The 27,525-nt window shown below is 36.1% G+C and overlaps 1 protein-coding gene across 1 annotated transcript in view; it reads left to right on the forward strand.

Annotated features, from left to right (window-relative positions):
- LOC145678539 (uncharacterized) overlaps positions 1-27,525 on the forward strand; it is a gene marked incomplete in the record, with an annotated part of 195,303 nt that overhangs the window by 159,636 nt on the left and 8,142 nt on the right. Inside the window, 3 exon segments of the mRNA XM_081748801.1 lie at positions 2,895-3,020; positions 5,372-5,494; positions 24,823-24,946. Of these exon segments, the coding sequence (XP_081604927.1) occupies positions 2,895-2,920 (26 nt within the window).

Here is a 27,525-nt window from a genome sequence, read left to right on the forward strand (position 1 = left end):
GTGTCATGTTTTAACCTGCACTTAACCTGAAAGCGTTGTTGGCAGCCTGTGAAATATCTATAATATTCGCACTCAAGACTAATTACTTAGACTTCTTCACCTACAAGAAAATGAATATATCATTGGAGTTTGCTGGACGCAGGTAATGTCGAAATGATTGTCTTCAACGAGTGTGACGAAACAGCCGCAGAGCACGTATCATTGGTGATTGTAGCAAAAAACATTTATTCCCGCTATTGTTTTTGTGTTTCTTTTACGTTCAATAACTTTAGTGTCAAACGATAAACGCCTTTGTTAAGGAACAACAAAAATAAGCTTAAACCATAATTGCACAACTGACAGACGTTGCAGACTAGTCGGCGAGATTAATTGATGATGACACTTTTCCTTCCCTCACACTTTTCGTTTTATATATTTCAATTTAGAGGCATTTACCATCCATATTGTGAAAATTGTATTGCGTCACTGAGAATAAAAGATCCAAATGTAGTTATTAAGTTGCAAAGTAGGGGTAAAATTCATTCGATAGAACGTTTGAAGAAATAAAAATCATGAGAACGTTATTGCGGCCGCGTACCATATGGAAGAGAAAATTTAGAAGATATGTGCTATCGGAATTCTCGAAAGAACGTTATTTCCATATATTAATATCATAATTTTGCTATTACACTGCTCCAGAACACTGGAGGAGAATGAAAAAAAATTCAGTTGCATGTCGTCGGTTCTATCTTGAAATCCAGCAATTTATATTAAATGTAAAGTTGTAAATATGATGTGGCATTTCAATCTGGGTTAGAATATTCGTGAAAGGCCAACCAAGAAATTTGTAAAATGATACCTAGACTCGTTTTGATGTTATGTAATATAATTTTGTAACCGACCAGTAGCGACAAAACAATACTATATAATATTTTAGCTAACGAGAAATACTGCTAAAAGAGATTTATAAGGTAATAAGTAATCCGATAACTATAAGCCTCAATCGTTACTTCTCATTTTAGTACATCAATTGATCTGTTAATGAGTATCATAGAAATATCTAGTGTACGGAAACTGAGTAATGCTATCACGAACGTTGGTACTTTTGGATTGTTGGAGAAACACGGGAATACTGTTATTCTTTCAACATATAACAAATATATCGAGAAAATTACTGTTTCAGAATACATGAGCACAAGAGGGCAACAAGGAGATGAGATAGAGGTTCAGATGAAATAAACGTTAGTGAAGTTAGTGAAATGTGTTTAAAAAATACTATGATATTGCTTAGTAGCGCCATAAGTTTATCCCGTGAGCACATTAAACAGTGAGATTCTACAGTGACAACAAAACTTGTGTTAATCATCTCACATGTAATGTAAAGTTTATCTTACTGTGATTTACTGAAACAGAATGGCAATTCAAACTTTTAAATAAGTAAAATGAGATCAATGCATTTATCCTTCGAACAGTCTGCTATACTTTTAATAGCAAAGAAATTCTTTGGAAACGTATGGCTGGTGCTCAACACTCTCACCTTTGACATATGCATTACAAATGAAATTGTGAAAGTGCAGGCAATAAAGCAAAGATGTGTGAATCATTGAAGAAAGGTATAGTTGTTACAAATACAAGAAGAAATAATCTGATGACAACACTGTATACGTGATAAAGTTTTAACTGTAAATGACTGAATCAATCCATATACTTTGTAGGCAATAAGTATTTGAGAAACAAAACGTAAATCCAGAATAGGTGCTATAATTAGCTCATTCTATTAATTACACGACAATAAATCCAGTAGCTATAACATATACCTCTTGTTATTATTTAGCCAGAGTATATCTTGAATTAATTATCGTTAGCCATTCTTTCACATATTGAGGCAGAGTTAATTATATTTGGCGTCTTGCGGGATGTTCTGCAATAGGTTCTGCAGATAAAAGATAGCTTAACTGAGGATTGCTTTCATCGTCATAATCAGCATAATAAAATAGGAATGAGTATTGGCTGTGGATGATCCAATTCTCCGACCGATTTTTCGTCTCCTTTGATGACAAAGTTCTCTGATGTGACGACGATTTTTTCAAATTAGCTTTGGTTTGTATTGAAGACTTAAATTTACTAGAAATAATAACTTTTAATAAGAAATATTTGTGTATAAAGTTATTTGCGGCGAAGATTATGTTAATCTGTTGAACCCTTGCCGACGCTATCAGTGATTTTACATGACCAAGAATGGTATCGAGTCTTACATTTCTTGACCTTTGATAGGCATTCCAAAACGTATATAGTAATGATAGAATGGCCAAAATGTCCGAGAGATACAGATTATGACCAAACATCAGAATTCAATACACATGTTATTAACCTTGTTTTAAAACTGATGACCGGTGGTGAAAGGATTTAGCTTTCTAAAATAACCAAGGGTTAAACATTTGATGCGATTTGGACTAACTAATGCAAAATTGTCGTTCTACACAGCGAAATAAGAGTTCTATGTTTCGCCGTCGAAGGTGAGATGCATTAGCCAACTGCTTTTTTAGCTTTGCAATAAAGAATCTGCGAACTTTTTCTGTTTTTAAATTAGTTGGAGGCTACAATTAAATATAATAATTAAAGCTTAAGTATCTTCGGAGAAAAAACTGTCGAATTATGGTATAATTTTACACAGTGTTGAATAATTCTCTACAGCCGATCGAGATTTGCTCAGTTTATCTAATTAAATATCATGTCTTGATGAACATACTTTCTGATAGTTTCGGAAATAATTGTTACTTTCTCTAGTGTTCGAGGATTTCGAATCTTTGCTAATGTTTTTGGTTTCTTTTTGATGTTTTTAAATTCGCAAGCAACCTGTATATGCGAATATTCAATGAATAATCAAATTATTTGTTTATCTATACTTTATACAGACACATTCAATCCCTGTGATAAATAAGAATTTAAATGCAATAATATGAATTGTATTGCAAAAAATAGATTATGTAACGGTGAAAATGAATGTAGTGATGGAAGTGACGAGAATTCTACGGTATGTGGTAAGTATAACAATGTTTATATTAATATTTTCGTTTTCGAATGTTCACATTCTTTTATATTTATTTTTATCTAACATGTGAAGTACAGCACTGAATAATAATTATTTTAATAATTTATTCTTTGATAGTAATAAGAATTAATTACATGTAAGGAATTTCTGCTAAAAGTTCTTTCTTTGAAAATTCAGATATTATGAAGTAATTAACATAAACCATTAAAAACAACAAGAAAAGTTTAGATATAAAATAAATAAGATCCTTTTCCACAAATGTAAACATTTTGTACTATTTATCTCAGCATATGAGGCGTTCAGAATCCCCAAACTTCATTAATTTTTGACAGAAGATAGAATGATACATAACTACTTGTGATTATGCAAATTTACTTTGCATTAGAAGTTTTCTCACCTTCTGTTGGGTCGATGAAGATTTATGTGTTCCTGTTATTGTCACCATGAAATGCAATAACTTCTCGGAAGTTGCATCCTTCATTTAATAAATATTTTCTTTCTTTCTAATACTAAAACAACACGTGTGTGGAAGGCATCAAAAAACAATTATATGTACCTCTAGTCAATATATATCCGATAATACAGTTTGCGATTTAGTGATTAGTTGCCAAGATGGAAGTGATTAAAATGTTACTTATTGCGACAGCTATTTTAAATACAGTTTCCAACATTTTGCATACTTGAAGACCATTTTGCAATGTTTTCCTTTATATTCTATTGGCTAAGAAATATATATCGTAGAAGAATATTGCAATATATCGAGGAATATGTGAGAAGCGTAATGTAAGATATTTAAGTTACACAATCACTCTTAAGATATTAAAATGAAAGCTATTATTCAACATGTAATTGCTTTTAGAAAATATTTTCTAATGTATGTATTTAAATATCTACATCATAATAGTTTTTATTTATTATAATTTAGAAGCTCATAGAATGTTTATAAATGTCAAGGTTTACATTTACTAACAATTCAAACGCATACATATAAGAGAATTCTCAATTTGTATTGTAGGAAAGATTTAATATTTCACTTGCAGTATCATAATTTAGGCTCGAAACGTAATAGGACTTCTGAAGACTCAGCGGGCGTCCATAACTCACTGCACAAAAAGATTTATAGAATATGAAAATCAGAAAAATAACTTATCGTGATAGGCAAGCAGTGAAGCTACTATTGATGTGATATACGAAGAGTGTTGGAAATAATAGCCATAGATCAGCAACTAGATAAGGATACAATGTTGCATGTCTCTCACGAGATTGTCGGTGTTTTCCAGTGTATTGTCGCAAAGATTGTATGTTGTAACACATTAATTTTCTTTGTATTGGCCATATATACACTTCCCTTGAGTGACTTAAGCAATTGAAATATAGTGGAATTAGATGAGAATGCAAAGGAAGGTAGGCCCTACCATAGACAATGGAACTTTTGGTCGTCGACTAATAGTGTGGATTTGTGTGCTTTTCTACTCCAAAGGAGCGATTCAATATGACGCGTTTCGTGTCTATGATACTTATTCAAATAGCAGGACCTTACAGAGAAGGGAATAACATTTTCACTTGTAATGAGTTAATAACAATTTCAGATGTATATTCTATCTATACTAACCCCTTTAGTTCCGAATACCACGACAGAACTGGTGGAAATTCTTGGGAATCAGAACATAGGTCGATCAGTGTATGCCTTCATATGCCTAACGAGCGTAGGTTTGCATCCTGATTTATTATTATGTGAATCTGAAGTTCATTTTGCTTAGTGTGTTGCAACAAATATGTACTGCCAAAAAGCCAAATAGAAGTAAAAAAATATAAAACATAAACGAATCAGTACCAGTTTTTAATTCATACATACTTCGGCCTAGTGTCAAGTGCTTTTTCCTTTATTTCCTTATTTTTTGTATTATTCACCTTTCTAGGCCACGTACTTTGGTTCACTGGAATGGTGACTTAGTAATTTTCCATTCCTTTTCACAAAATCGGCTACATGCTCATTCTACGTAAACCATAGTACAACTCGTGAGCTGAAGGGAACATTACACTTTTCAGTATTAGCTTTATTAAATTTAATATGTTTTGCTCCATACGATGCGAAAACGATTAAACGAAACAGTGCAAATTCAGCAATACTTGAAAAATGTTTACACACTACCTTGGGTATCTGTTTGGTATTTAAAATATTTTTAAAAATGTCTTGTTTTTTCGTAGCCAAGAACGGATTATTCTGTTGCAGATAAATATAATGTAATAATTAGCTTGATGTAGAGTATTATGCCTATTCGTTAGTATCTTCTAAAATTATTTACTTATATATATATATATATATTAATGTACTATTAGGAGAACTCGGTTGCCAGGAATCTGCATTCCAGTGTAGTGATGGAAGTTGTATCAGACATAGATCAGCTTGCAATCTAGTGGATGACTGTGGTGACGGATCTGATGAAGATATTGAAATGTGCCGTGAGTGTTTATGAACATTTCTCTTATACGTTAATAAAGATAGAATAATAAATGAATTAACGAAATGGATAAACATACTGAATGACTACTAATTCGATGCATTCCTTTCAAAGGGATATTCTACAAGTAGTTTCGAACATTTTTATCTATATGAACTGGGAGTCGCAAATCAATAGTTACTGAGTAATTTGTATATTTGTGATTTCTTAGAAATTTGTCTTCCAAGGAGAGGTGCCCAAGAAAGTTTTACCATAATCAACTTCAAGATGTCGTAGAGCGATGAAACTTTACATGTATAATTCTGCGTACCTATGTAGGTATGTAAGTCATGTGGTAATATATAGCTCGTAACTCTACACTTTTGTTTTGTTATAGATCCGAACCTGAAGTAGGTTTAGTGGTCCAAAATCCATTACTGCACCTCAGAAAGCAGCGTCGCAAAATCGCAGATGTGCTTACCCCTAGGAAGTGACTGCATGGTTGGGAAAGGGTGAAGTGAAGATGGTTGTAGGTCAAGAGAAAATATGAACTATGACGGATATCATACAAAGAGTCATGTATCTGTCTGAGAAACCTTCGAGCACTGAACGCGTGTGTTGTTTTCCAGGTGGTGGACACGTTATGTCAACATGCAACGCTCTGCTACTTCACGGAATCTCGCAACATACGCAATTGTTCTACCCTTTGCCTGGAAAGCAAGTAATAATATCCTATGCTGATCCCAAATAAACGTGATAATCTCTTTGGTCGCTTAGAGTTGAACACGGACTTCCTTTGGTAGACGCACGTCGGCAGGTTGTCATTGGTTTGACTAGATTTTTCTCGTTTTCTTCACTTCCACTGGGTGAAGACCAGGATGGTACCTTCTAGAAGGCCAGGGTCAGTTACTTCCCAAATCCTAGACCCACCTGAAAGAGTGATGTGACCCCGGAGTTGGAGGTTCGAATCCTTCCTTGAGCCACTCCCTTGCTTAAATAACTAATTAATTTTTCGCAAGCTTTTGTTAGTGCTACGTTACTAAATGTATTATTTTGTTATGACTTTCCAAGATTTACGTTTTTACCTTTGTAGAAAGCTTATATCACTAGGTTGTCATTGTAGCAATTAGTACGGCAATATTCCTAATTTTGTTGAGTTATTAAAGCGATTTATGCGATTGCTATTTATTTATCTATGAAAGAGATGACTCAAGGAAGGGTTTAGATCTCCATCTCAGGGGTCACATCGGTCTTTCAGGTAGGTTAGAATTTTTGAAGGAACTGTCCCTGGCCCCGGCGTTCGCCTGTAGGTGTGAAGAAAACAAGAGAAATCCTAGCCAACCAATGTCAGCGTTCCGACTTACCACCAAAAAAAGAACTACGTCCTCAATTTTGAGAGACCGAAATGACGGTCACGTTTATTTGAGATCAGCATGGAATATTACTATTTGCTTTCCAGACAAAGAATAGTAATGCCTCATTGTTGAGCGCGTTGCGATATTTTGTGAAGTTCCAGAGCGTTACATGCTGACAAAAGGTGTCCCAATTCAGGAACAGAACGCACCCGTTCACTTCTCGAATGTTGGCAAGACTGACTCATGACCCTGGGTATGAAATCTGTCATAATTCGCGTTTTCTCTTGCCAACAACCACCTTCATTCCACCTCTTCCCAACCATGCAGTCATTTTCTAGGGGTAAGTACTTCTGCGATGTTGTCACGCTGTTGTCTGAGGTACAGTAATAGATTTTGGACCATTACACCATACTTCACAGTGCTACCTCTAACAAAACAACGGCGTAGAGTTACGAGCTGAACATTAACATATGACCTACATAAGTATATATTATAACATATGTCATATTTCATTCCTCTATGATATTTTTAAGTGGGGCAGGGTATAACTTTTTTGCGTACCTCTCATTAGAAGGAAAAATTTCAAAGGAATTACATATGTGTAAATTACTCAGCAACTATGGATTTTCGACCCCCGGTTCATATAGGTAAAAATATTCGAAAGTACTTGTAGAGTAACCCCATTAGAAGAAATGCAACCTGTATAATAGAATTAATAAAAATGAAAACACATTATTTTCACCATTTGCATGTTCCTATTAATCAATTGTTTATTCTCTTAATATCAACTGTAGTTATTTCCAGGTAGTTCGAGAAAAGTTAGTTTTAGTCCAGTATTTACGCCACTTAGGCTAAAGGAAACCGTAATAATGAGAGGGAATAATGGTGCCATTATGAAAATGGAAGAAAGTGGGAGACAAAACAAAAGCCCAAGAACACGATACTTTTTCCACCGCAAAGGAGAGTTGGTGCGATATACGATCTGACGAACAAGGTCTATAACTAAGCCACCGCTACCCCATACGGACTAGTGTGTAGAATATAAGAAGCAAATTAGACAAAGTGATAATTTTGTGCAGAGAGATAATGGAAGTCTGCAATACATTATGTAAAAGGGTGCAAATTGTAAACCAAAATAAAACTTTCTTTTCGCTAAGTCGTTAGTGTACTCACCTTTGTTGTGAGAAACTCGGGTTTGATTCCCTGAGAGAAATCGTCTGCGTTAGATCCTAGAATAAGCAGTACATTCATGTCTTATATAACGTCAATGCGGAAAGGAATGCTAAACTCAAATTATGTCAAAACCAAAAGTAAATACAAATAATGAAAGTGTAGGATAGTAACAACATGAGAGAAATACGAAAAAATCTATGAAACCGAAAAAGAAATATAATATCCTACACGTAGTCTATATTATTTTGTAAACAACAACAAGTTATTCTTATATACGCAAACCTACGTGCATTCTTACTATAATTATATGAGCAAGCAGACGACAAGCATACTCGTTATCATCAGGCCAAGTGACAGAAGACGAACACTAGCGCTGTCTAGGATAGGATATAAAAACCATGTAAAGTCTCGTATGTCTTCAGTTTTGACTGGTCATTCCTACTCTCTGAACTTACCTAGAGCCCTTAGACGGACTTCAGCCAGTCTCTTAGCTTCCCTGAGATGTGGTGTATGTGTGTTTGTATGTAACACGAATTTTATAACAAAAGGGCTGTGGGAGAAAACCGTATCACGTAACCGTACATGTAATAGAAGAACTGGGAGAATAAGCATATATGTAATACTTCTAATGACTGGTTAACCATCGATATTGTAACGTAAATGTAAATGTTTCAAAATTTAAGACATAATAACTGGCTTTGTATGTAACCTAGAAAAATAATCCTAGTTCAGTATTATTACCAGCTAGTGTAGAGTGCTTGTTATAAAAATTAAGCGAATCTCTTCAGTAGTTTCCAAGAAAAAGGAACAAACACTTTTAGAACTGTGCTAAAAATCTGAGCCCATACCATATGCGTAAAAGGCAAGATAGAGGAGAAAAATTAACACAGATATGCTTACACTCTATACACCTATACCGACCAAAAATTGGACTTCTGCAAGCAATAGGAAAGCATGGATTGGTAAATTTCTAGTAAGAGGACAAAACACGGACAAACCCCCTTCACTCTTTCATGAACCGGAAGGGAAAGTTTGAGTTGGCGCAGATTATTCTCTATTATACAGTTTGATATCTCATACAAATATTTATGAAAATTTCTTGTGCATCATTTGCATTGCATAGATTAAGAAGTTCATCCTAGCCGATGTTCGATATTCCATCATACATCATTTTAAAGACAGCATTGCGAAAAGTTCGAACACTAATTGGTTTGCTTCTCCTTTCTTATTCATTGTGTTATAGAATATTTCAATGAGAGCTTGGTGCTATGTTCGTCAGATGTTTCTGGGATTTGGGTTTCGTTATGTAGGTACAAATTTTCAATATTGGTGAGAACTGAATCTAATGTTCTATTATTGGCATTATGACTTCGTTTCCGGTTGTAAGATTGTAGTACATGAACTTATGTTTGGAATGACATTTCTGTAAACCTATACTGAGATCCTCTCTAGAATTAGCGATTCCTGGTAAGTTAAAACCAGCTATAAGGAGTATGTGTGACCCCACTGGACAGACTGGAAACATTTATACATTGTTAGTTTTGATGAGAGAAGGGAATGTTGTTGATATGTAATAAGTGGCAATATCACTAATTGCAGTTTAAGGAGAAACACTGTATTGACAACTCTCGTAAATCAAGGGATGGAAATATTTTATTTTTATTCTAACGAACACATTGCCGCACACTTTTTAACCCACTGATGTGTCACGATCATCTGTTCATGTGGTGCCCAGAATGGAGCAGGTCAAAACTCCAACAGCCAAATTGCCACACTCAGCAAATGTCAAAACACCCACACAAATGGACAAATCTCCCAAATCCACGAACGGTCATAACTCCCACGCCCAAAATTCGCACACAGGTAAACGGTCATAAGCCCCAACGGCCATTACTCCCACACAATTGGACAAAACTCCCACACATAGCAACGGTCACAATCCACACATGAATGGACAAACCTGCCACACTAATGGACAAAATTCCCACAGCCAAAACTCCGACACTCATGAAATGTTAAAATGCCCGCACAATCGGTCCTAATTCCCACACAAATGGTAAATCTCCCAAATGCACGAACTGTCAAAACTCTCTTGTACTTCTTTTATTTATTTTCAGCGTGTAAAACTTTCAAGATGTGCAACCAGGATCAGTTCAAAGTGTGGGAGATTTGTCCGATTGTGTGGGCGTTTTGTCCATTTGGGTGGGAGTTTTGTCCATTTGTGTGGAGGTTTTGTCAATTTATGTGGAGATTGTGACCGTTGCTATGTGTGGGTGTTTTGATCATTTGTGTGGGAGTTATGACCGATTCTGAGGGCGTTTTGACATTTGTTGAGTGTGGGGGTTTTGGCTGTGGGAGTTATGACCGTTCGTGCATATGGGAGACTTGTCCGTTTGTGTGGGAGTTACGGCCGATTGTGTAAGAGATTTGGTATTTCTTGAGTGTGGGAGTTTTGGCTGTGGGAGTTTTGACCATTCGTGCATTTGGGATGTTTGTCCACTTGTGTGGGAATTATGACCGATTGTGTGGGCGTTTTGGCATTTCTTGATTGTTGGAGTTTTAACCTAGACTCGATTCAGTTATTTGAGATGTCGTCGAATTTCCATTTTACCACAAGAGGGAGAGGAACACATATTCTTAGAATCCTGAGAATTTGAAGCCATGGTAAAGTCACCTGTATTACCCGAATTATCATCCTAAATGTCCCAGATGGTATGATTCTTTTCATCATGTTTAAATTTTTTACAGCAAATTTAGTCTGCGTCTTTGCTGTCTTTGTGCCATGAGATGTTTTCTAAGCTTGTTCCGGTGGTTTTTCACTTCGTAAGTAATCCTAATAGACAAAGAAAGCTCTTTCTTTTTCTTCATTAATCTTTCTGTGAAAGTTTTCTTTCGTTGTTTCCCGTAAAATCTTTCACACAAATGGACCGGTTTTTTCCGGAACGTAGTCTTTCAGTACAGTGATCACATGATCACTCATTATAGAGTTCTGTGCCAGCCTAAGGCATATTATTTTGAATTAAATTCTTCACAACCACAGTCGAGTCATTCCATATTCACGGTTTTCTTTCTAGTATTCCATATAAAACAATATTCTGCTGTCTGGATCTTTTCTCTAAGTTATCCATATGGTTCTCTAGAGATCTACATAAGATTGAAGTTAATTTACATTCCATTTTAAATGTTTGCGGTCTACTTATATATTTTCAATTCGTTCAGCAATTCTGATTACAGTGGGAAAGAGTTGTCTTACCTTGCTAATGATTGAATCATTTGGCGCTTTCATTTAAAGCACTGCATGTTTCAGTTCCACAATTTCAGATTTGTTGATTCATCTTCGGAGGACCCTGATTTTGTTCAACATCACATTTAATTAGTAAAGGAAGAACTACAATTCCAAATGCAGCATAGCACACGTTGTCAACAGAAACACTTTCGCTGCCAGCACCCTTCACATGGAGGGAGATGCGATACCTGGCTATTGACACTTGCTATTGCTCCACTGAGTTGCCCATCTCGTGTCCACTTTACGGCACACTGGAGCGAATCACAAAAACTTCTTACCTCAACCTCAATACTACCTTATAAAAGTAATTTAAGATGGGAGAAGTGTAGAGGTCAACCCGGACTAATAGAATTGAACACTTCCCTACATGACGCCCTTTTCATTAACCGAAAATGAACTTAGAAAGTATTAGGTAAGTACTGTAGACTGCTTTTTCTTTCTTTTTAAAACAAAATTAATTTATAATAAAGCATAAAATATAAATCACAAAGTAATTTTAATTTTATTTTAAAACATAAAATAAATTGACTTCTAGAATTTTATGTCACAGACTAGATCAGGTAGAAGTACTTATATAGATAATGCAGTAAATATGGCTAATCAAAGTTCCAGATCATCATTTAATAGATCACATTTGACAACATTTGCGGACAAATTACCGAATATCCTCTTTGTTCCATTTGCTATTTTATAATTTCGCATTATCCCGCAACCGTGAATTGCAGAGAAAATAAAGATTTTTTTCGCATGTATTTACAGGACTTAGCTTTATATTTACTTCTTCAGTTAAAGAGTAAAAGTCAATTGGATAAGGTTACATAAACAATTAAAGAATGCAGATTGATATTTGTCAGTCGTCCCAATTTATGGAACTGCAATGCTAAATTCGAAATTTACTGTCTAACGTAGGATGAAAATGAACCTACATACTCTTATTTTTAAACAACAATTACGAGCAGTATGACCGTTGATATCCCAAACGACGGAACAATCCTCCTATCCTTAGGAATTTAATGCAGAAAATCGTATTAGAGACAATTCAGATGAAGCAGTCCTGCACTACAGGTGTGTCTTTACTCATTAAAACTGCACAGTCTTATGAAAAAAGTGACTATGTTCAATTATCAGAAATGAATTATTCGTTTGTCAATTTTCTAATATCATAGCTATGTTTATTAGTGAGTCAGATCCACCTGCTTTTGTTACATATTCTTTAGGCATATTGGTGAAGAAGTAAACCGTGCCGTCTACAATCAACCGTAAAATTAAGAAACTTCCAAAAATCTACAAATTACTTGGAAATGTAACATCTGCAAATGCTCTCGCAACTCCGCTACAAGTTGTTCCCCAAAACCGAATACGAAACTGGCCGCCATCAAGAACAATCGTCAATTTTCCCTACTATTCCTACCAACTTAGGCGAATCTATGAATAAAACTCTTGCAAACAATACCACGAGGGACCCACAATTTAAGCAACAAGCAAGCAGTTGACAGGTATCTTCGTCATCATAATGTCATGTGATAGAAAGTGAACTCTAGCGCCACCACTCTCCGAAATAGCATATAAAATAACCTGTAACTTCTTCATCGACATCAGTTATGGCTGGTCATAGCTGCTCTCTTAGCTTGTTTGTAGCTCTGAGAGATCTATCCTAACGCACGCCTCTCAGCTTGCCTGGGGCTCTGAGGTCTGCTGCCTACTAAGTTTGCCTGGAGCTATCTTACCTTACTTACATTATTGAGAATTACTATCCAATTCTACTTAGCTTGTGTACATTTCTGTTCGATCCTTACTTTCGCTAATTCAATTAATACAAAAAAAAACATCATTGAGAAGGAATTGAGTGTGAAGTGGTCTAGTTATGGTTAATGTAGTTAACTAAATTTCTGAATGATCATATTTGAACCCACGTAACTATTTTTATTTTTATTGATCTTTCACAATTTTCCGTACACAAAAACATTCAACCTTTTATTCCAAAGTACTGCAAAAACGTCATTGCCCTTGAGAATATAATTGGACGATGAGAGTAAGTTTCTCTGAAATCGTGGAAACATTAATTTTCAATTAGGGGACGAAAGTAACAAGTGATTGTATAATTACACCGGTATACAGAAAAAATAGTTTCTGTCACAGGAACAATCTAAACTGTTTCTGGAAGATAATTTGACTAAGAATCCACATCAAATTGCAGAATTTCTCCATCGGCTTCAGTTTTCATGTGAAAGTGATTTTTTGGCATGATTATGGCAGCTTACTTATTATATGTATTTGCCATAAAGGTATGGTCTCGCAAGAATAGAAAGTTTTTAAAAGTCGGTGTTAGTACACAAAGTAATCCAAAGAATGAACAGCATAAATGTAAGTGAAAACTAAGAAACTTAATTAGAATTTTTCCCTCCTCGACTTCCTGGGAAACTTTGCCTCAGGAAAATTCCCGTGTAAGGTTCAACAATATTCAAACAACATTGTTGCACTCCACTTCCCTTGATAACGCTTTTCCAATTGAGAATTTTCCTGATGAGAACGTTCATCATATTTGTCACAAATGTTACCAAGGTTATCCGGGAAGAAGTTCAAACGGTCGTTCATCAAATGCAGTTTAAGTGACACGTTACATCCCTTACGGTGATATGATCTCACTAGGTCATGTACAATATCACCATAATTATCTGCCTTATGGTTGCCTTAAAAGTTCTTGCACACACTTACAAAGGAAAGTTATGCCATTTCCTCAGCATCACTTAACAAGTCAGCAAAATTCTCATCACTTATTAATTCCTTAATTTGCAGTTCTACAAATATTTCTTCGTTTATTTTAGTATCACTGATCTTATGGAACTTCTGTAGTGAGTTTCACTATGCTAAAAAAATGGCAAGTATGCTGAGACTTATGATTTGTCGCATTTATTCAATTTTGCTTATACTTGTGAATAAAATTCCGGTATAGTAAGTGGACATAATAAAAAGAATCTATTTATGGAGATATTTCCAAAATATATAATAAAAGAATAAAAATATAGGCAAAATACAAAATTATGTTCTGTTTTGTGTATCCTGGCAATCATGCGTTCGAGGGATTTTTGCAGTAGCAGAGCACGATTGCAAAAGGAAATTGACAATTGGTAGGCAAGGAGTTAAGCAAGGATGTATAAAGTGGAGTAAAATATTGAATTTATTGGTTTAAACCTAATATTAATATTCTTCGCCCAATATATATTAGCGTCTGTAACCAAGAGTTCGTAGGCAAATATAGAAACAAACAGGAAAACTCTTGTCTTAAAGTTGGAAGGGTCACTCTTCATGGCTATATAAAACAAAAACAAAAAACGAAAACAGAATACAAACCTACAGCAGCCTCCGTGGTTAGGTGGGTAGAGTGGAGGAAGTGTGTATGCGCATTCAAGATGGTGGGATAAGTGCGTGGTTGCATACCCATACAGGAAAGAAGCGCAATTTCGACAGGTTTATTTACAGCATGTTTTCGAGAAACCAGAAACGGCAGTCCGGCAGTGGGATAGGGATATACAGCGCTCTACATAGGGTCGACAGTTGTGTAATTAGAAAGCGCTAATGGGGAGGTGATGCATGGACTTCAGCTATTCGTTTCTGTATGCATGAACACTTCACATACATCATCTCACCTCACTTTGCCCTCATAATGTCCGCGGCATGCTTCGCATCCTTTGGGGAATCTCTTGCGCTCGTCTTGTACACATCTAATCTTAGTATCTTTGGATAGTCTATGTTGAGAGTCTGTTTGGGTCTCCCAACACCGCCCTTCTATCTCTTGTCGTTTGGCCAGAATTATCCTTCAAAGTTCATTTTCCCACCCTTTTGGACGACCGTAACTCGGTTAGGAGTCCGAGAGGGACATTGTGTTAGATAGACATTTGTACTTGCTTTCATCTGTAGAATCACCCCCAAGCATTGTAAACAACATTTCTTTACACCCTGTATATATATCTTCTCTCCCGTAAGTTGCACCATCTAAGTGAAATGACAAAACTATCAGAGCCTCGAACCTCATCTATGTGGTATATTTCACCAAGATCGATCTCGTGGTTCAAGAGTTATTAAGTTTTATTTATTTTAATATATTTAACTCTTCTTCTTCCTCTAGCTACTACTTCAAAGTGAAATGATGTAAAACATCCCAGGTCCAAATTCCAACTATATGAAAAAGGGCTCCGCACAATCCTTTAGGAAATTGTACTTCGGTGGAATTGCTTGAAACCGTGATATGTTAGAAATGTTGTGTTTGTGAGAAAAAGTCTAAATGGGCGCAACCACCAGGCACTGACCGCTGGGCCACTACAAGGCCACTTTCTTGAAAACTACCGAAGATAACGATATTTTGAATCTCAATGGAATTGCTTGAGACCTTGATATATTGTAGATGTTGTAATCTTGAGAAAAAGTATCAATGCGCATAACCACCCATCACTGAGCATTTGAACAGTACATTACATTTTTCGAAACCACAAGAAGGTAAAAGTATTCTCGATTTGGGTAAAATTGCTTAAACCGTGATGTTTTGATTATTATGATTCTGAGGAAAGATCTTAATTGTCGCAACCATCAATCACTGACCATTTTGTCTCAGCCAATAAGCCAAGCGAGTTTTCTGAAAACAGCAGGATATAGTGATATTCTGCGTTTCGGTAAAAATGCATGATATTGTGATCCTCACAAAAGCCTTAATGGGTACAACCAACAATTATTGACCGTTTGGTCACTACAAGTCCAGATTTTTTAAAACAACTGGGTATAAGGATACTTTAGATTTCGGGGAATATTAATGAAACTGATAGGCTGTAGATGTCATGAGCCAAAGAAAAGTGTTAATCTGTGAGTACCGAGTAACAATACTCAGTTGGTAGAAACTTTGTTTGCACTCGGAAGCTTTGGCCAGGGCCGGTCATTCTGTCTATGATTTTCCAGGGTTTTCCTTTGTCTCGAAAGATGATTATCGGGATGTTATATATACTTAAATGGTGATGGATGCTGGTCTTCCCATCTCGTTTCTGGGTTATTAAGATCTACACCTTTACAGGGTTTCATACTATAACACCAAAATTTCAGAAACAAATCGTTATACATTCTGCTATTTTTAATAACAACGTAACCTCGTAGTGTTCAAATGGTCAGTGATTAGTGGTTGTGACAATGAGGACTTTTTTTAGGATCAGAATATCTTTAATACATCAGGGTTTCAATCATTTTCACCGAAATCCAGAATATCACTATATTCGGTTGCTTTCAAAAAAGTGGCGCTATACTAGCCTGACGGTCAGTGTTTAAAGCTTTTGTCCATTGAATCTTTTTCTTAGGATCACTATATCTACAACATATAATTGTTTCAGGCATTTTGACCGAAATGCAGAACACCGTTACCTTCTACTGTTTTCAAAAAAGTTGCGCTGTAGTGGCCAAACGGTCAGTGATTGATGATTATTTTCCGCTGAGGCTTTTTCTCATGATCACAATATATAAAACATATCAAGGCTTCAGTCATTTTCACCGACATCCAGAAGATCGGTATTTTCGGTTGTTTTCAAAATAGTGGCCAAACGGTCAGTGATTAGTGGTTGTACCCATTAAGACTTTCACTGAGAATGACACTATCTACAACATATCACAGTTTCAACCATTTTGACCGAAATCCAGGATATCGGTATTTCTGGCGGTTTTCAAGAAAGTGGCCCTGTATTTGCCAAACGGTCAGTGACTGGTGGTGGCGCCCATTGAGACTTTTTCTCAGGAACATAATATCTACAACATATCACGGTATCAAGGAATTCCGCTGAAGTACAATTTCCTTAAGGATTGTGCGCGGTCCTTTTCAACCTAGTTTGGGTTTGGGCCTGGGATGTTTTTTATCATTTCACGTTGACGGCAGAACCTAGGGGAGGGGGAGGGATATATATAGGGAAGTTCAGTGCCAACAGTGGCGTACATTGTGGGCGTATCAAAAGGCACTGTGCCCAATGTCACGAGAACATACACAATTCATGGGTAAACGACGTCTGCAAAGCTCAACATCGATGGAAAGACAATCCTGTCAGATAGGGACCGGAGGGCAATCAAACGGATTGTAGCAACTAAAAAGAAGAGCACTGCAATCAAAATTAAGTCTGAACTCAATTCGGGCCTACAAAACCTGTCTCGTCGAAAACAGTGAGACAGTAACATCATAACATGAAAATTCATGACCAAACCTCTGATCACAGCAGTAAATGCGAAAAGTAGTATCCAGTGGTGCAACGACCACAAGGCGTGGACTCATGTGCAGTGGAAACACGTAATGCGATCCGATGAATCGGCCTTCACCTTGTTTTCATCAACCGGCCGTGGTTACGTATGGACAACACTGTCGCAGGCCTATGATACAGACTGTCTGCTCCGAACTGTAAGGCATGGGGGTGGTTCTGTTATAGTGTGGCAGTATATCCTGGTTTTCTGCAGGTCCCATCATGGTCCTGCATAGAATGGCGAATGCTAAGGCGTATGAGGTCATTTTGGGGGACAAGGTTCTACTCACGGCCCAAATATTGTTCCCTGACGGTGGTGGCATCTACCAAGATGATTTGGCACCCTGTCACGATGCAAAAACGGTGAAATCATGGTTTGAGGACCATGGCCAGGAGCTATCACACCTCCCTTGGGTTCCATAATCACCAGATCTGAACGTCATTGAGGCATTGTGGTCTGAGTTGGAAAGGCGTTTTCGGTCTCATTACCCTCCACCAGCATCCCTTAAGGAACTCGAGGATGTTTTGGAGGAACAATAGTACAGAATCCCACACACCACGATTCAAGAGCTGTATACGTCCATTCCACGTCGGATCCAAGCTGTTTTGGACGCAAAAGGAGCCCTCACACCATACTAGGTATGATTTTCACACTTTTGCAAATGTTTTAGATTTTTGTCTTACCCCTGTATATATATATATATATATATATATATATATATATATATATATATATATATATATATATATATATATATATATATATATATATATATATCAAAATGACTACTTTGTGACATATAATAATTCTTGAAGCATGGACGGGCGCGATGGCTCAGTGGTAGAGCGTTCACCTCCGGTTCTTGGGGTTCCTGGTTCCAAGCTCGCGCCGTGTGGGATTTGTGGTGGGCAAACACCGTGCTCGTGGCTTTTCTCCGGTTTCTCCCATTATCTTCACTCTCACCATTTCATTCATTTCTCATCATCACCGTCTCCTTTAGTCTGGCCGGCATAATCGTTGGACTAAAAGTTTTCATTTTTCTTGAAGCACAGTGCCGATCTCGACAAAATTTTCAAGATGTTTAAGTTTCGGGTCTGGGTGTCCTCTTATTATCTCACTTTGACACTGCAACTTAGGGGAGGGGACAGGCGTGATCAAAAGTGATTAAAAGTGACCGATATTAGTGTCGAATCCATATTTTTCGGGATCGTTGAGATGAACATTGACACTTCCAATGCCGTCTAAATCTAAATACAGCCCCGAAATTTATGGGAGGGGAAGGGTATATATATATATATATATATATATATATATATATATATATATATATATATATATATATAGAAAAATGAAAATGACCTATATTAGTGGTTATAATATGTCCATAAATTGATTGCTTTCTATTATCTCCACTTACTAATATCAGAATTTTATCAGTAAGTGTAAGGAAAATGGCATAAATGCGACAAATCGTGAGTTACAGCATACCTGACATTATAGTAGTACATGAATGCACGTGATGCTTGGTCCACACCTTTCACAAAGTCTCTGATAAGTCCCAATTTAATGTGCAGTGGAGGTGAATACCCTTTTTTATAGTCATCACGAGGAGTGTTCACCAGTTGTGTATATCCAGGCAGCAGGACATTGCTAGCAGACTATGTTTTTCACAACAGTATTTTTTCTGTTCTGCTGTCCCGCTCCCATAGAAAGCAGCAGTAATTTCAGTACTCTGCCTGCATGCCAAGAAGAATATAAATTACTTTTAGATCTCCACAGATACTCCTTTTGTGTTTGTCATATTGTATAACAGTGAGAAGCTGTATAAAAGTCTGATACGTCTCTTAAGGTTAAATGTGTGAGCAATCGGAACAGAAGGAAATTAGTTCCCGTTGTGCAGAAAAACTGCTTTGAGACTCAATTTACTAGAATCTATAAACAGAGGCCACTCATTTGCACTGCATGCAGGGCCAAGAGTCTCCATAACGGATTCGATATTGTTACAAAAAAAGAAAAAAACCACGTAACCTTCCTTCGAGACGTTTTCAGATAAAAAAAGAACACGGCGATCACGAAAGACACTCACTTTTGCATTGGGAGAAAGAAGATACCGTCCTTTCAACCACGAATCTAAAAGCTCAGGTTGCTGGTTAGTCAAATTAGAGTCGCGAACAAGATCGTTGAAGATTACCTTGTGTCAAACTGTGTGGGATATTTGATTCACAAAGCAACTCAAATGTTGGATCCGCATGAGTGGATCTTTCATTTTCTGAACCTTCTTGATGCTCGTTACCACATTTTTCGTCACTCACTATAACATATTCTGGAGCACTGGTACTGGTAATTCCTCACTGTGGCATCCAGGTTTCATAGCAGATGGAATTTCGGTATAGCACATTCTTCCTTTTTTTTCTACGCGATTTCAGCTATTTTTGTTAGATAAACATAGTCTGTTGTGTGATGCGTTGTTTAACGTCCAATCATGGGAACAGCGAACAGCATATGTGGTGAACCTTTTGCCCACCCTGCCAGAAGTGTAACACATGTCAAACAGAATATGCATTTCTTGGCTTGGTCGCCAATTTTACATCCGAAATAATGTTCGCAGCACTTATTTATTTATTTATTTATTTATTTACTAGCAGCGTTCACCCCGCTTCGCTGGGGTCACCCCGGAACGCAATAAACCTTGTTAATTAGATAATTTTTACTTTTTCGCTTTCAAGTGATATGATGAAAACCATAGTAGATTGCAGTAAATGTTAACATTATATCGCCTGTCATTTATGTTAACCCGCCGAGTGACACGGTCATGCGGGTTGCATATAAATACGTTTATTTTTACCTATGATGAACTAACAAAGGATTTGTACGTTATGGACACTTGAATGGTCAATTATCTCAAGACACTGGTAATTGAAAATTAAAGTGATATGATAAAAACCATCTAGGGTCCAAATCCTAATAACCCCCCAAAAATGAAAGAAATTGGTTCAGCCGTATTAGCGTGATGAGGGAACAAAGGATTTGTGCGTTCTCTTTTATATATAAGATTTATTTTATTTTATTTATTTTTTTTTTGCAACTTAAGAGTCACCTCTCCTCATATACAACAAGAAGAATTTGCACTACTGACAGAGGCACGAGGTATTTTCTTCTTTTGAATGACCACAACCCTCAAATTTAAAAACCTTGAATGACCACAACCCTCAAATTTAAAAACCTACAAGAACATGCAACCACTTCCCACGGTATCGTAAGTCACAATGCTGCGACACAGTTGGCAAGTATTACAACGTAATTCTATGTGATTGAATATAACTCATGGGCAATGTTGCCAAACGTCACTCATTTCCTGGAGTATGCTTTTGACCTAAGTGCCATACATCGGAAATTACTTGCACTTTTGTCGATTTTGTCTCACTTTCTCTCAGCTTTATTTCAATCTATAAATCTTAAAGTTTTGCAAGTTGAGCCATGGCCGAATAAACCATATGCAGCGTTTTTACCGATATTCAGTTTTTACCGATATTGAGTAAAGGGTAGCATATCATAAGAAAACTGAGCCTGATATTCATAAAGTTATTTCATTTTCGAATTTAGCACTCTAGATTTAGTTTCAAACACTATTCTCATTGCTTATAGCAAAACCTTGTTACCCAGTGTTATTGTCGAGAATCAAGCTGAGTAATGTCATGCATGTTGTGTACAGTGTAGCTGCCGAAACTTTCATTCTGACAAACACGCTTATCTCACTGAGTCTCGCTCTGATTAATTTTCTGGGACTGTCGCTTGTTCATATTGTATAATGATGTGGTATTGAACTAGATGAAACTTTGAGGCGTGAGTAAAGCAAACTTGTATATTAACCAACAAGAAAGTGCTGGGATAATCCGCGAAATGTCACAGTAGTGTGCAATTGCAAGGGGCGATCGACAAAAATGCTCTCTCTATCCAACATTATATAACACCTATCTAGAAGAAAGAGTGAAAGACCTATATAACCAAATAGCATTTTGTTAAAGAGTAGAATGCTTAGACATATAACGTTTCCAGATGATATGACACTTGTAATGAAATCTGAAAGAAAATCAATAAGATGTTGGAAACTTTAAGGAATGTTAATGGAGAAAACGTAAAAGATAGTCATGGTGATTGGAACGAAGCGATCGTTATCAAATATACAAATAGAATAGGGAGAAAATAGAACATATAACTAATTTTTGATTATATGAGATGCGAACATGAAATAAAAGCAAAATTAGCAATGGTGAAAGAAGCCTTTAGGAGGGAGAAAAGTTTGTTTCGTGAGTTCTGGAATAAACAGTTGAAAAAAGACTCATACAATGCTTGGCGTAGAATAAATATTGTACTATATGAGGCAGAAACATAAATATTAGACAAAAATTATGGAAAACGTCTCGAAGCTTTAGAAATTTTGATATGAAGAAGAATGGAGTAAATTAATTGGGTCGAATGGAGAACGAATAAGGGAAATGATGTGAAAGAAAAGAACAATCCTATATATATATTGAGAGGACGAAGAGAAACTGGTGCCTAAGGAACTGTATCATGAGGGTCAGGCTAGAGAAATGGCGGCTAGGAAGAGTGGGAGAAGGCAACCATAGCTACAATTGATGGAAGATATCAAAACAGAAAAATGTACGTGAAGGTGAAGAGATTAGCGGAAGGCTGTGGAATGTGGAAGCTTCTCACTTGCGGCCAGAGACTTGCCAGTAATAACAGGATACCTATGATGATTATTATAACTTCCTTTTGTTCTGTAATGTATATAAAATTAAGTTTACTTGTTCTGAATGTAAAATATATACTAAATGTATGATCATCTAAATCCACAATTGTTGCTTTCTTTCTGCTAATATTTGTTGCTCGCGTCAGAATTTAAAGAACAGGCAATGAGAAAGTTGACAGATTACCATAAAGCTGCGGCTCTTGCAGGAAGGGTAAGAAAAGACAGTTGCACTACCACTTTTGATGTAAGCTTTCGCTTATACAACCTTAGGAATACTATTATTGTTATGCTACAAAAGCAAAGAAAGAAAATAACTGGTTCTAATGTTCCTACAAATATGCTCTTTTAAACAATATGACAATATTTACTGTTTTACTTATCTCCGGAAAGAATTGCGATGTTATATTGTTGTCAACGGTATTGTGACTTTTGTGTACATTAATAGAAGTCTATGGAATTTCATGTGATAGGTATCTAAACACTTTCTGAAAATAGTTTTCAGAACATAATCAAATTTATAAGTCCCTTATGAGTTTGTCTCTGCTTGTTTAAAATACGTGATATGATGGTCGTAATATTCGACACAAAAGTGTTTTGGATTTGTATTGCCCAGTTCGTCTTACTTGCGTTTTTACTGTCTTAGACAATTAGAAACGTCGGTTGTTTTTCGATGGATGTAATATTATAACACTTTAGCTTGTAGCACATAATAATAAGTATGGCAATGCAAGCTTCTGTTTAACATGTAGATTTGTAATATGTAATAACCTGAAAGAGTAAGTTATATTGGAAAGAATACATAACTTTATTTTAAACTGACAACATTGATACTTTAAAGGTATAGCAGAGTGTATGAAATAACTCCTCCCTATCTGTATTTCCATCACACGACATGTAACCGTTTTCTTCGCATTATTTCTAAAGTTACTAAAGACGTACCAAGATAAATGGTCCAACCTCTATACATATGAAAATTTGTTTTTTTGTATTATTTGCCCAGTGTACAAATTCACACCATTGGCTTGGCATAATTCTAAGTCAGTATCGAAGAAACAAAAACTTGAAACAGATCGTCGGCTTTTCGAATTTATGTGACGCGTGTCCTAAAAAGGATGCAGGGGTTCAAAGATGAAGAGATAGTATAAAATGTATTCCAGAAATAAGGTATCACGTGGTCTTATTGTCTTAAGATGAAGAGAATCGGCATATAAATTAATTTCTAAAACCAATCGGAGATACACATATGACTTACAATTTCTAAATAAATGCTGAGGATATAAACCTGCTTGGGGCACGAAGATCATAAATAAATACAGTCTTACAGTCTTGAACAACCGATATTAGTATCACGTTCATGGTTTACGATGTCGCTGCAATGAATAGTCACATTCCAAATGTAGTTGGAGATGAGATTTTGCCTCTATTGACATGAAATGTATTAAGGGGTGAAATATAAACTGTACTATCTACCCAGATTAGTATGAAATACAATTTTTCCGAAAAGCTGATTGACCATAATATCGAAGTCACTTATGTCCAAGTTAAAGGAAGAACATGCACGTTAACAGTCCCGGGAGTTGATAGAATAACACTGAACGCAATACTCATTGTCGTTTATTTTTACCCATTTCCTTATTTTCAAATATTGCAAATAAATATTATTATTCTTTTGCGAATTCTAGCACTTCTGCAAGTGTCAGAAATAAGGCGAGTGTTTCTCAGAATGTTAGATGTTTATTCCTTACGTTAATCCAAGCCGTTGGATTGGCATACCTGTAAACTGACAAACTTCTCAGTAACTGTCGGGTAGGGGTTAAAGGCTATTTAGAAGTTAAAATCCGTATTGAATATAAGAAAGAGAGTATTCGGAAAACGAGTTACATGAGCTCCTCAAATATGTATAAAAACGCATTAATATAAAAGTTGATAAATATACAAGCGTTTTAGAAGCGTATACAAAAGATTTTAAGAGAACTAAAACTTTCAAGTGAAAGGTGTATTATTAAAAGTGCATATATGTAATCAATTAAAATTTATTAGAAATGAAAGTACGGAACTTAATGATTGCTAGTTTTGATCTTCTCTCATTTCCTGAGATATATATAAGCTGTTGTCTTAGAGATTCCATTGTATAATGTGTCTGATGAAGGCAATGACATTTTGCCGAAACGGTAGTGATATTATTTATTAAATAGTATATGCTTTGCTCAGGATTTGTCTTTCTTACATGTTCGGTAATATTAGTAGTTCGAATTTCAATTGCATCTACAGGTGATATGTATGTAATAAACATTATCAATATGTGCATTTTAAAGTTTTTTGTTGTTAATTTCCATTTACTTTTACACATACTATAATAATAGTATAGAAATAAAAGGAGAGTTATCAAGTAAACACATCAATTATTCTATATTCGATTATTTATCTGCTTTTGCTTGGATCGAAATAGAGCTTCTAATTTAAGCCGAACATTGCAATTTGTTTTATTTATTGTATCACTTAAATTTTATTGTTTCTCAACTTAGAGCAACATACATGCAAAGGAGACGAGTTTCTTTGTAATTCTGGACAATGCATCTTTGGTGGTTGGTTTTGTGACGATGATGACGATTGCAGTGATGGCAGTGACGAGGCTAATTGCTAATTGTTGTAAGTATTACATTCAAAGTATTGTAATTATTGTATAAATTATAATTGTATACACTGTTGAATATATGTATTGAACTATTATAATATTTTGCGAATGTTTTTAATTTTGCATATAGCATACAATGGTAGATACATAATAAATCATAATAAATGTATCGAATATACTTTACTTAGGTTTGTTTGCAACTCGGAACCAGTATGGTTATTTCTACTTTAGTAATATTAATAATGCCAGTTTGAACACAAATTTATATTTTAAGTTTCTTATAAACAAAAACGCATAAGATATTTTATGGAAAACATATTTCCCGAAATTAATGTAGCACAAAACCAAATATGGCCATTTCCTTAGATTCAACAATAAAATTTAGGAATCACACATATCGTCGAATTAGAACCAGAGGAACGTAACTCCAAAAATGCGGTTTTTGTTTTCTTCATGTTTGCACATAATTTTGAAACTCCCACTTGGTGTAGATGGAACGTAACGCCATATGTTCTCCTTGTCGATCACTTGTTGTAATGTAGCTCAATTACCATCTTATTAAAAACACATCTTTCTAAGAAAATAACACCTTTGTCCTCTCGCCTATAAATGTACGAAAATGGAGTTACATTTCTCTGTTTCTCATGCGACGATATATACTACCAAACTCTACAAAAGAAGAAAGAATTAACAGGTGTGTTCTAAATGGTATATTTGGATATTACAATGGTGAATCTGTATGTCAGTTTCTAAGCTTTTATATAAAAAATACATAAGATTCTTTTTACGAAAAATACATTTCCACAAATTAACCTAACTCAAAGTAATTAAACAAGGAGCATTATTAAGCAGACATTTACAACATATTTTGACTCTAAAATATATTAAAAGCAAACTGCGACAGATTATTATTCATAATATGATTGCTCCCGCATGTTTATTATTTGGTCTAAATTTCTTAATATTAAGTTATTTTACGAGGAAGATCTTTCTTGTGTTTACAATACAAGAAAGCGACAATAATAGCACTCATGCATACACGCTTATAATCTCCATCATTCACTAGCAATCTTACAGCCATTCACAGCAGTCAGAAGATGGCGGTAATTCAGCAACGAAATCTCTCTAAATGATACTAACAGGTTATAAAATACACTTCCTTGCCAAATCACCCAGAACGAAAGACAGAGTTTTTCTTCCATCCTTCGTGGAAACGACGAGCTATTAAATTCCATTTCTTTTTGCTAGACGATATGACGATAGCCTAATTTCACTTAGACCATATTTTATATACAAATATCATTCAGCAAATTGTCCTAGTGAAAAATAATCTAAAGAAAAGAAAAGGAAAATTAGTTATTTACGTTCAAAATTATCTTCTTGCTTTGCCAGCGCCACCAAACGCTACTTTGGTGTGATTACAATGAGTGAAGGTTAATTTGATTCTCTGTCTCAAAAAGTATCATTTAGAATCTGGCAGCTTGGTGAAAGAAACGCAGCATATATTGTTACAACGTCCAGCAGTTATATCCGTCTATCCTATTCCACCTTTTAAACACCGTGCTCGTGGATTTTCTCGGGGTTCTCCCGTTTCCTCCCAATTTCTTCATTCCACCATTTCACTCATCTCTCATCATCACCGTCACCGGGCGAATGTAGAAGAAACTATCGTAATGCTGCACGAATGTATGCAATGCGCTATCCCCAACGCCAACCAACATCTCACATGGCATTTCTGCGATTGGAGAGACGTTTGCGGCAACATGGTAGTCTTGTCCGGGGACGAGGTATAGGTCATTACCGCTCTGGAACCAATGAAGAACGTGCAACAGGAATAGTGGCAGCAGTGCATGTAGACCCACATGTTACCACGAGACACCTCGCTCAGGCCAGTGGAGTTAGCCAAAGATCTGTAGTGCGTATTTTGCACGAGTACATGTTTCATTCGTATCATATCATCTTACATCAGGAACTATTTGGCAATGACTTTCATGCCAGATTGCAATTTTGTCTATGGTTGGAAAGTATGGAAAACAGACACCGCAACATCATATCCACCATCTTGTTTAGCGATGAAGCTACATTTACAAACACAGGACACGTAAACCGACATAATATGCATTATTGGGCTAGGGAAAATCCACTATGGCAGAGAGAAGTTGCTCATCACCATCGGTGGTCTCTTAATGTATGGTGTGGCATCCTTGGTAACCATATCATTGGGCCATATTTTTTTGATGGACGTCTTACTGGTGATACCTATGCCACATTTATCAGTGATGTACTATACCCGGAGTTGTTAGAGAATATTCCTTTCGCTGAACGTATAAGAATGTGGTATCAAGAGATGGCCTCCACGATCTCCTGACCTAACCCCACTTGTTTTTTTCCTCTGGGGTTATGTTAAGGATCGGGTAATGTCCAACGTACCAACAACTACTGATGATATGAAGGCGCGTATTCAAGGTGTGTGTGCATCTATCACTCCAGAGATGCTACATGATGTAAGAAACATCCCTATGGCGCCGCTTACGGAGGTGTGAGGAGCAGGATGGAGGACATATCGAGCATCATTTGTAACATGGTAAGTGTT

The sequence above is a fragment of the Thermobia domestica genome, chromosome 2 (genome assembly GCF_964235325.1).
Source record: "Thermobia domestica chromosome 2, izTheDome1.hap1.1, whole genome shotgun sequence".
Lineage (NCBI taxonomy): Eukaryota > Metazoa > Arthropoda > Insecta > Zygentoma > Lepismatidae > Thermobia > Thermobia domestica.